The sequence below is a fragment of the Clavelina lepadiformis genome, chromosome 5 (genome assembly GCF_947623445.1).
Source record: "Clavelina lepadiformis chromosome 5, kaClaLepa1.1, whole genome shotgun sequence".
Taxonomy (NCBI): Eukaryota; Metazoa; Chordata; class Ascidiacea; order Aplousobranchia; family Clavelinidae; genus Clavelina; species Clavelina lepadiformis.
This window is the reverse complement of record NC_135244.1, coordinates 15,843,562-15,855,379: the sequence shown is the minus strand read 5'-3', so window position 1 is coordinate 15,855,379 and position 11,818 is coordinate 15,843,562. Positions and strand designations below refer to the sequence as shown.

The window sequence follows — 11,818 nt, the reverse complement described above, 5'->3', positions numbered from 1 at the left end:
CGTCTCTTTGGAAACCTGTCCTTCAGTTTGCTGCCAATAAAAACATTCGACTTCAAAAACGATCATTTTCCTTGGCTGTTGGAGGCCACTCGACTATTGAACGACCCTCACAGGAATTCACGCGGCGATTTCAACGTAATTTTAATCCCACGTAATAAGCACAGGGGCGCTTTGTAAATTTCCTGACGAGCTAAGCTAATCCCTGCGCAAACTACCTAAATTGTGTCGTTCTGACGTCAAACGAGCTTCAAAGTATTCGTTTCGGTTTACCGTCTGTTTTCCTGTGTGGCCAAACGCTTTGTAAACTACCTGAGCTAGAAGCTTCGGCGTGGCAAAAATTGTTTTCATTTCTTTCTAATCTAAGGGCCAATGCAGTAGAGCTAAGTTTTACTTAAATTCAGAATTAATCTTTTATTTTACCGATTCTGTCAAAGAAACAGCAATGAAAACTTACTGTAAAACCAGAAGACACACCGACTTTAAAGAAAAACGATAAAAACACCTTGAGGTTTACTTGAATACGCCTAAAACAAGCGAAACACTCGCTCTTGTTTGCTTGCCGCCTGTGTGACCGCACACCATATACGTATACGCGAGGGAAAAGATTAGGGTTAAAGCAAAATTAGATCAGAGTAAAATTTTTCTGGCTGAACGTTTTGCTTGAGTGATAAGCGAGGTAACAGTTTTGACACAAGCAACCTACTGTTGGTTAAACTTGTGTCGCCGACAATTCTGCTAACTTGAAACTTGTTTTAACAGTTTCTAACCGGACTAATTGCACTTTTTTGTTTTTTGACCTAATCTAAGCTAGAAAATAGGGATTTATGTCGGCGAAATCATAATTAACTAAAATTAGGTCATGAGCCAACCTTTGTGAGCAGTCGATTTGCGTAAAAACATAGTGGTCTTCAAATATTGCCTGTACAAACTCTGCAGCATGTTTAACGTTGCAGCAATCACTAAATGCATGACAGTTATCACTCAAAATTCAGCCAATGACGTCTTTAACAGAAGATTTAAAGCACAATGCAAATATTAAGTCGAGTTCTCCAGACGAATCGGAAATAACGGTTACCAAATATGGAAAAAGACATCCATAATACTATTGGCTTTTATGTTGTGTGGTTGGTAGGAAATAGACTTCGTGGTGGCACCAAAAAGGCCTATCTGGCGTCGGCATTCGGTGACAATGCAAAATACATTTCCGTGCCGGTTAACAAAAAAAGAATCGTGTCAATAAAACTGCGTAATTTACGACCATTTACAGTCAAAACAATGAAAGTAATTATGAAGTCACTGTGGGCGCCACGGCACAAATCACGTGGTAAAACGGCGCCCCGGCATTCGGTTTAACCGATCAAGTTCAAAAAGAGAGAGAAAAGGAAAAAACAGAAAAGAAAAAAGCAGGAGTGTATGTGAAGAGGCGAGATAAAAATTCTCACGGAGTCAAACGATACCCCGGTGAATTAAATTAACACGGTGTAGGCTTATCATCATCGTGTTAAATCTTGCAAAGCTTGTGTCATCAACTTCCGCGTTTCGTTCGGTTTAGCTTTCGAGTAGTGCTTCCCCTGTCCGACATAAAACAAACAGAGGCTAAAACGACTGAAGTTGAAAACGCGGAACAAAATTTGAAGTGAGCAAGCATTGAGCTGTGGCAAAAACAATGTAGAGGTTGTGAGAACATGTGGGGGACGATGTTACATATTAGATGCTTATGGTGACGTGATGATTTATCAATGTTACTGACGTAACGATATAATAACAGCTTTTGTAACAAATCCGATTGAGCGGTATCATAAAAGGAATATGCATAAAAATTGTGAAACCAAGCAAACAAATAATTTTGGCAAGCCAGGAAAGACAAACTGGAGATGTCTCAATGAAAACATGGGACACCAGCTAACTTAACAAGTAGTTTTTAATCTTATGGTTTAGACTGAATGTAAAATGTGATTTTATCGCTTGCCACAGTAACTTCGACCGACACCAAACGACAATATACTTTGAACCAAAGTGTGGCGTGCTTGTATGACTATGATATGAAATGACTTTATGTCCTGGCCTACTCATACTGTATCGGGTTGTACAATTAAGGCAAAAGGTCAAGTTTGCGAAAAGCGTGTCAGCTATTGGCTTCGCATTCACACCAAAACAAGATATTACACGCATAGCGGAGAAAGATGTGCCGTGCTTTGCGCAAGTCTTAATCAGTGCACGGCATGTCAGATTGCGGATTGCAGAGGACGCTGACTAGTACAGGTTGCAATACGAGCTTTTTAGTGGCGCCTGATCTGAGGGTGTTCTGTGGAAAGGCCTGGTTTGAGGAATTAGGTAATTGGTTATATAAGTACAGTAACTATGAAAACATTCTGCTCTTTCCCAAAACATACAGTAACCGCATAGCATTAATCGTAATCGAAAGTATCTGACGGCACTACAACGGAAACTTTACTTCTTTGAACTGAATGTCATTTCGGTTTGGGTCAATTAATTTCTTGGTGGACAATGGGTGTTTTTCACACTTGTTTACGGAAATCACTGCGTCAATGCTATGTAATTCAATTATAAACCATTCTCTTCCGACTGAATCACCAAGAGTTTGCCCCCAATTGACATGACCGGTTATTCCCTGTGGACCTTTTCTATTCACATCTGGTACTAAGTTAAAATAAACTGACTGAAGTTTATACCTCCGCTAACAAACAACCATGATAGATGCGCTTCTTGTTGGCATAGCACTAAGCCGTTTTAAAGCAAGTACCACCTTCAAAACCACAGAATTACGTATGTTTTAAAACACACCGAGGACGATGAAACCGGATTGGACTCAAGTCTCCAATGCGGCATGTTCAGTTTGCCACGTGACAGCCTTCAATCGCGAACCTACACCCGTACGACCTACAACAACAAACTGCATTCTGTAACGTAGACAAATTCAGTTTTCATTTTCACTCACAAAACACATTATTCATGATGAAGGAAAGAGTGTTGCGTAGTTATATATTTTCTAGCCTTCAATGTCGGTATCGCCATAGGCATGGGAATGCTTTTATGTTCAGCCGTTTTGCTTCACTGTTTTACCTACTCGTAGTAATCAATAACTCGCCTTAGTTTTTCGGGCTATGATGTTAGTAAACAAGAAGATGGACTGCCAAGATAAATGACCAAATGACCAATATGCACCTGATTAATCTCATGTTTAGCGGAAGACCATCCGGTTAACAAGAACACGACAACACAACACGGAAGTGGCCACTGACCATTAATACAACATGGATATCTTATGTGGTCAACAACTGTACACACTTCCTTCAGCTGCTGCAATGAGGGGAAATTTCGGTTTTATTTTCTGCAATGTAAATAAGGGAGCTAAATTAAGCTGACATAATTGCTGCTTTTTAAAATATCTTTCAAAATATCCTTTGACGAACTGCGGTTTATTCTATCTAACAACTCTACATAGAATGCTTAATGCGGCTGATTTTAAAAAGGCAGAGTTCTAAGCATCAGGCAGCTCCGTGTTACAACTGTTGAAGGTACGCTTCAAGCGGGTGCGCAAACACGCTTTGCATTTGAGACTCAAAACGCACCAGACGCTTGTGATGCCGTTAATTGTAACTATTTAGGCGTTGTAGCGTGTAAAGAAGCTACATAAACCGAAGGGGAATTGACTTCGTTTGAAACCAATAAAAGTGTCATCATTAATCTTGTCATGACATTACTCCGGCTTCCTAACAAATCGTGACATGAGAACGTAAACATTATGGCAAATTTTTCGGACAACGCTGGCGTTTTACTTCGTGAACTCCGTTTACAGACGAGTTTCACCAAGCAGCTATAGGAATATGACAACAAATTAAACAAAACAGAGTTTAGATCAATGAAGACAAATTGCAATGAACAATTCAAAATGTAGTTATGTGTGCACGCCCACTAACGACTGAATATAATCCTACTTTGCGAAACGACGAAGTTCGTTCATGCAATGATATATTAAAAGTACATATATGCAATCTAAAACCTTGTGCTTGCTAATATGACTGTTACGTTGTAAATTAAATTAACCAGGAATTCGGATCAAGCTTGTAACGAATTTCTGCGACATTAACGTGCAAAAAAACTTTTTTGCGCCTTTCCGGTGAGTTTCTATTCTACCCACAATTCCTCATCAGCATGAGAAATATAGATGCAAAGTGCAGCATCTGAAAACCCAAATTGCTGCTTTCACTACACTGCACGAAGGAAGCACTCTTCTATCTGCATGCAGCAAACGAACTTAAAAATCTGCAAAAACACTGAATACTTCAAAACTTCAACTAAGTTGTTGCCACAATGGTTCTGTATTAAAACGTCACACACCACGTTAACGCATTCGATAATTTAATCAATTTCCAAGGATAACAAAGCCAATTTTGTGAAGTTCTCGATGAGTTTACTTACGGAGAAAGGTGTTAAAAATGAGAAAGTTTACAGCGAATGAACATAACGCAACAACAGCATAACTGGCTTTTCTAGAAATGAATATTAATGATAGAAAGATCGTCAGTCACCTAGAGTGGCGAAAATCTACTTTAACACAAGTTCAGTTTTAAAAGATTCTGAAATATCAAGGCCCTTCAATCATATTGACAGGTGAGTCTTATCAGTCATATTGGTTTTCATTTCCCAAGGTAAAACATTTAATATCACATGGCAACTTTAATGAACATGTGTGAAAACCGTTTGAAATGAACGATGGAAAATATTATGTAAAATATCACCGAGAATGATCTGAACACAAGTCCACTACAACGTATTAACGCCGTATGTTGAGAATATTTCTTCGAGGAAATGTTATATTGAATTAAAAACTAAATGCAAAACGCTGACAGCGCTCTTATAACTTAACAGTGGCGATAAATCCTAACCGCTCGTTGCGTGAGCAACCAGATGAAAGAGAAAGTGTTGGGAGTCACTTTTCAAATATTTATTTCAAACAAAGTCTCGCAGTGTGAGGTAATCGCTTCCCAAAACAAAAATTACGTCACACCAAATGATGTAATGTACTGAACTCTGACAAACACCCAACAGAAGGAGTGGATTTGTTTCTTTTTTGTTCGTGATTAACTTCCTATGTGGCTTTCTCTTTCCTGCTAACTGAAAGCCCAATGAGGGAAAAAAGCGCTAAATTGACCAGCGTCAATACGTCATCTCGATCATTGTCAAAAAAAAAACAGTTTAAATTTACCACGTTAAGTTTGACAACCACGTGGGCCCAAATAACAATACTTGTAAGGTAATTTGAAGATATTTAGGTACTTATAGGTCATATGGTATGGTAAAGGTGGTTGACTATTAACAATTTCATTGCTTGTTATGTTAACCTTGAACTATCTCCTTAGCTAACTGTTTTTGTACCGGGTTTAAGTGGGAAAAAGACACATGTGATAGTATGACCTATAATAATACCCATGCTTTGGGCAGTATGAATTGTATATCATGATCACACTAAAAATGAAGCTATACAACAAGCACAAAAATGTTTTGATGGGTTAATAGCAAGAAAAAGTACTTTGGTATATGTGGTATGTGGCTTTTAGCTGGATTTTTTCATAAAAACTATCTGACACCAAATTGATGCAAATATCAAAGCAATAATAGTGAAGGAGACCTGGTCAACTAATCCCAAAACCAAATAAGTTGTACTATGAGTTTGTTCACTGGTCAGTTACCTGCTGGTTAGCGCTAAACGTCAATTAAAATACAACCATACCTCTTGGCATTTTATATAAATAGTGAGGAAATATTACAAATTCTACCTTAAAACCATCCCCCATATGGAAGCTGCAAATGCTCAAGCTGTCTTCTGCTATTGAATCAATCTCAAGTTTTCTTCGTTTTCCATGCCTTGTCTTGACATAAGAAAGGCAAGAGCATATTTAAATGACTTGCTAAAATATAACTTTTAGGCTTCCTACTGACAATCAAATCAAACAAAATAAAATTACATTGCTTGATTATGTGCCCATGACCAATTGAAAGTTTAGTGCACGCACAGATTGGTACAGTTCAACATTTATCGCGTAACAATCAAATGAGTTCTTGTTCTTACCAAAATTCCCTGGCTAAACTGTGTGAAAGGGCTTAGAAATGAAGTTGCTCGTTTAAGTCTCTTTGTCCCATGACTACAACAAAAGTCACAAAATGTAAATTTTATAGCATATTATTAACATATTCAAAATAGCAGATTGAAACCTCGAACTATAGTCAACGTATAGCATTGTATTCACAGATAAGTAATTCAGTATATATCCTAAAATAGCATAGCTACATGTATCAGTACGGACTGTTTTTGAACACTTCCATCTTGAGCATGTGGTTGATCAAGTTGTTTTTCATCGGATTTGTGCATACTTGATCGGTGTTTTTGCTTTCAATATGACATAAACTGATATGCAATAACAATATTTGAATAGCAAAAATTTATCTAAAAAAAGATAAAATTTAGAAGTGTTATGCCTTAAATTTCAAACACAAAGATACACAATCTACAAAATTAAATAAACAGGAATACACATTCTAGTTTCTCAATGTTACCTTGCTTTTAAATTTTCTTTGTATATAACTTACACAAAGATGTTAAAAATAAATGGAACTGCATTTCAACTAGAACATTAACAACACAAAGGTATCATTGAATGCCAGAAAATGAATATACAATTATACATAATTATGTATGTCTGTATGTTATCTACAGCATACACATAGCATGTATATCATATAACATTTCATCCAAAATGTGTAAATACAGGAATATTTAAATTACATTATAATTTGAAGTTAATGTTGTATAATCTAGTGTATGACATGAGTCCCACTCTTAGTTACATCGCTGACATTATCTAAACCAAATGTGCCGAATACGTCAATCGCCAGTCGACCGCAAAGCCTCTTCAGGTCAATGGCACATCATTTAAAGCTTATTTAGATATTTACTTTTAACCAATTTTTTATTGATGTTTCAAACAAGGAAGCCGTTTTGTTAAACTTCTTTGCATAGACAAAATGATTGAATTTTTTAATGTGCAAAACAAGCCAAATATGTAAAAACATAGATATATATGATTAAAAGTTGGAAAAAGAATTTCTTTCCTATTTGATTATTTTGATGTGCCTTTGCAATTAGTAGCTCACAAGCGTAAAACGTTTGGGCACCTCTAATCAAAACAACCAAGAAACATGTGAACAAGTAACGACATAATAGTGGAAATTTTCTAAATTCTACTTAGCAATAAAAATAATAAGTACATGCCATAAGGTAAAGAGTAAGTCATTATAATAATTATTCTCTGGCTGAAGAAAATCATTTGAAGATCTAAATGCAGGCAATACCAGACAGACCAGAAAGCATGGCAATTTTCAACAAAATTTCGAGGGTACAGGACAGCCTAAATCAGGGTAAACATGTGCAGGCCGGCTAGAATTGGGGTGCAAAATGGTGCATTTTGCAGTTTGGTAGGCAAAATGCAGAGACTGTGGACTCTGTTTTCGAGGTAACTGTCAATGTGAAATATTCAGGGGCAGCAAGCATAGCCTTCATAACTCTCGACCTGGTGCTTTGCTCTCGACCTGGTGCAGTCAGACTGGTGTATAGGCTACTGAGTTTCGACAGACACATTTTTGTACCTATTTCTTTGTGCCATTTCACACTTTGGATCTAAACACTTCACATTGCTTATGCGATTGTATGCATCTGTCTAATACTCTAATATATTGGTATCTTTCTAATATAAAACTATCATTTTAAAATTTTACTTTGACTCCTAGTGCGAATTTATACTAATACTGCATGGTTTGCAATAACTGATTAACAGCAGGCTCCGACTTTGATCCCATCGGCATGTTTTGAACGAAAATCACACTACCGTATTCGTACATTTTAAACACAGCCAATCTTTGTGTACAATTCTAACTTTAAAAAATTGGCCTTATCCACACATACGATAACTACGGCTTAACGATATCTTTTACACATTTTCTTAGAAAATTCCTCACCTAAGATTGATAGATTCTCAGTTTGGACGGGGATTGGGATACAAATGCAATTAACTGAAAAATCCTAGCCAAAACAAAATTCCTAGTAAATCACTAGGTTAAGCTGTTCAAAAAATAATCATTTAACACGGGCCTATTTTAGCCAAATATTAATCAATTCATACACACTTTCTCCACGTCTATTTCTAATTTTCTGTTATCTATTTTTTACTCTTACATCAATGCTTCATATACACATGCTTGGACGAGGACGACGATAAACTCACACATGTGTGTATTTAGAAGCATTGCTTGTATTACAGCAAAGTATACGTTGCTACGTAAGTTAACTAAACGCAACAGGTCTAGTACACCTACTTCTGCACTCTCACATCAAGGTCCAAATGGGAAGAAATTATGAGGTTATAAGGGAATATTATGACGTAATAACATCACAATAATCGATCCTGAAATATGAGTGCAAAAGTAAAGAACATACAGGTCTATTAACTTACAGCATGTATAAATTGTATGATTGTATGGACAGACCCATGAGGTTTTGTTATCTTCCCCATCCATAATTTCGCGCTGCAGGCATGAAATTAGTAGAGCGTGACATTAACTTTAACTCAACCATCTTATTCAGAAAATCGCATGATTTACGAAAGACTGCACTTTGCGTCTCAAATATATTGATAAATGTTTCAGTGAAATTACTTTGCAAACAATATTTTAACGGGTTGGATTGAAACCTCCATAGTGTAAATGGTCTTTGGAACTTGAGTTATGTACAGTATTACCGTAGTAGGCCTACTGCTAATACTTCTGTTGAATTCATTTTTTTCAGTGGATGGCTACAGTGAAAGCACTGCCAAAGCAAATGTGATTATGTGAACATGGTGTGAATGTGACATTTGCAATAGTTGTTCCAAGAACGTCACTTTTTTCATTGCGCCAAAGATTTTGTGGTGTGCAGAGCGACTTTTGTTTTTTAATTAGTTATGTAACAATTATAATCAGTGTTGTGTGTGCGAAATGTGCGTTCTTCGAACTCACGGATTCTATACTATAGACCAGTGGTTCCCAACCGCGGCTCTTAGAGCCGCATGCGGCTCCAAGGTAGCTTTCTTGCGGCTCTCATTGACCCACAAAAAATCTATTTATATTAATTAGGGCAATTATTTTTTGACTTTTCAAAAATGTCAAAAATTGTTCAAAATTTATAGCGTTAGTTCAAAATTGTTTACATATTTTTCATTTTAAATCTTACAGTTACACATTGTAGCCTACTTTATACTGTTGTGAATGGCCCATCGTCTACTTATGGTGATTCATAAACCGCTTCCTGAATCCTAAACCACAATTGCGCCTCGCTTTGACAAAGTTGTTAAAGCTCAAAGCCAATGCAAAGTTGGACATTAAATTGATCTGTGTTATTTTTCTTGTTAGTGTTGCTATTCGTTGGTACATGATTTCATGCTTTAAAATTTTCGTTATAATTACTTGAGTGTTTTCATGCGGCTCCATACGTACTCTGAAGTTTGAAATTCGTCCCCGGCACCAAAAAAGGTTGGGAACCACTGCTATAGAGTAGACCAGGGCTTCCCAAACTGGGGGTCGCGACCCCGCAAGGGGTCGCGTAACGAACTTCAGGGGTCGCAGAGCGTATACCAATTTTACACGAAGTACAAAATACAATCGAAACAAAATATCGTTCCAGCCTAATCAACATAGAAACCGCCTTGAGACCAGCATTAACAGATATTGAGCCACGGCTGGACTTGCTTTGTAGCAGAAAGCAGTCGCATCAATCACACTGAATAAATGTGTGTGCTTTTTTGTTTCCAGTAGCCTATATATGTGTAAAGTAGTAAGTAGACTTTGAGTACTGGTTGCTTCAATTCAGTCTTTACTCTTTGCATCTCAATAAATTTCACTAATGACTAATGTATGTTTCGCACTGCTAATTTAATCAATTTAAACGTGAAGGGTCGCGGAAAACTTCAGAAGTTTGAAAGGGGTCGCGAGCAAAAAAGTTTGGGAAGCCCTGGAGTAGACTATAGAAGAACCAGAGCTTCTTCATAACACACACTCTGGCATCGCCAAATAAACGTTAGTTTGATTGGAATCACATTTCTGCATCGTACCAGTTTAGTATTATAGCCCGTGAAGATGGGATGAACAAGCCCCTTCAAGATTCAGATTCATCAGAGTTACCCAAGATTCAACGGTACTATGACACTTTATCGAAAGACACTTTATCGAACGACAGTTAATCGAACCGACAGATGATCGAACGACACTTTATCGAACGACAGTTAATCGAACCGACAGTTGATCGAACGACACTTTATCGAACCGACAGTTGATCGAACGACACTTTATCGAACCGACAGTTGATCAAACCGACAGTTGATCGAACGACAAACTTTGACAATAGCTTCAAGCAAGATTTTTGCGTGTTTCTCAAACATTGAGACAATAAGCCATTGTGATGTGCGGTCTTTGTAATGGTGTGCATTAATGAATTGTGATGTATATATAATAAAGTTGACGATTTATATTTTATATCTATATTTTATATTTGTATCATAAAGTTGACGATTTCGCTTGACGGCCGGCCCGCCATGCGAAATCGTCCGGCCCGAAACATATTAATAAGTTATCACAAGAATACGGCCCGCCGTTTCTTATTGAGTTTCAAACTGCAGTGTTAGCTCTGTTTGAAAAAATTGTGGTATTGTTACGCCATAAGTTGGTATTGTTACGCCATAAGTCGCCACAATGCGTTCAGCAAGCGTGTCTCAATGTCCCATCCGACGCTTCGCAGACTCGTCAAAAAAATAAAGCAGGAACAAGGTTCCAACGAAATGTTTATTGAGCAATTGAGTGCTGGAATTGCTGGCCCACCTCGGAAGAAGCGCTACGACGCTGTCAAGCAACGGCTGAAGAGCATAGTCGAAAATTATGACTCAACGAATATTGACATAAAAAGTTATCTTCGAGCAATTGCACACAACTTGTAATTAAATGAATGCGATTGAAATGTGCACTTCGTCAGTTGTCGTTCTTTTAACAGTGCATATCGTCAGTTGTTTCGTTAAATTGTGGTTCTTTTAACCCTATCCTAACCAGGCTCGCGAGTTTATTAAAAAACTAGGTGTGGCCGACCCCGCACACACATTTGCAATCGTTAATTACTAGAAAACTATACGTCGTAGACTGATGAGATTTTTACAGGTTAGTAGAAACATCATCTGGCTTCCTGTATGCCGCGCCCCCGCTGTGTGGAAAACCAGCTGACCGCGAGAAGAGAACGAAAGAGAATAGTTAGTCAAGTTATTGGTGCGTACATGAGTAATACGCTTCAATGCGGAGAGAGCAAAATTATGAAAATATGACAATATCTCAAAAATTACAAAATCCAAATTTATCAAACAAACATGGACAGATAGCTGAACATTTTTTATGAAAAGTCACCAAATTTCAATTTTCTACAGCAAACAATGCAACTGTACGCCACGTTTTGCTATGACTGTGTGCGGGAGAAGCAACAGTCGATTCGATCAACTGTCGGTTCGATAAAGTGTCGTTTCGATCAGCTGTCGTTCGATTAAGTGTCGTTCGATAAAGTGTCGTTCGATAAACTGTCTTTCGATGAAGTGTCGCGTCACGAGATTTAACGGCGGCTTCACGCCTATTAAATCTCTCCGAAACGTAACGAGTTAAATAGCTTCCTTAAAGCAAATATTTAGCGTAGACTGTGAATAATATTTCATATTTCAGAGAAAATATGCATTGT

The 11,818-nt window shown here is 37.5% G+C and overlaps 1 protein-coding gene across 1 annotated transcript; it reads right to left on the bottom strand.

The window, feature by feature from the left end:
- Positions 1 to 8,522, bottom strand: LOC143458628 (uncharacterized). Its single transcript, XM_076955443.1, has 5 exons — positions 8,038 to 8,522; positions 6,330 to 6,469; positions 6,095 to 6,167; positions 5,802 to 5,894; positions 1 to 1,571 (listed from the first exon to the last, which is right to left on the bottom strand). Exons 2-5 carry the CDS (start codon positions 6,392 to 6,394, stop codon positions 1,494 to 1,496), a joined length of 309 nt encoding a protein of 102 aa, XP_076811558.1. The 5' UTR covers positions 6,395 to 6,469; positions 8,038 to 8,522; the 3' UTR covers positions 1 to 1,493.
- Between the last annotated feature and the right edge of the window lie 3,296 nt (positions 8,523 to 11,818).

Coding starts and splice junctions, on each gene's coding strand:
- LOC143458628 (XM_076955443.1), bottom strand. CDS start 6,394: ATGCACAAATCCGATGAAAAACAACTTGATCAACCACATGCTCAAGAT. Junction 5,895..6,094: donor AGTTTAGCCAGGGAATTTTG/GTAAGAACAAGA, acceptor TCTTATGTCAAG/ACAAGGCATGGAAAACGAAG. Junction 1,572..5,801: donor ATATGGGGGATGGTTTTAAG/GTAGAATTTGTA, acceptor TATGTCGGACAG/GGGAAGCACTACTCGAAAGC.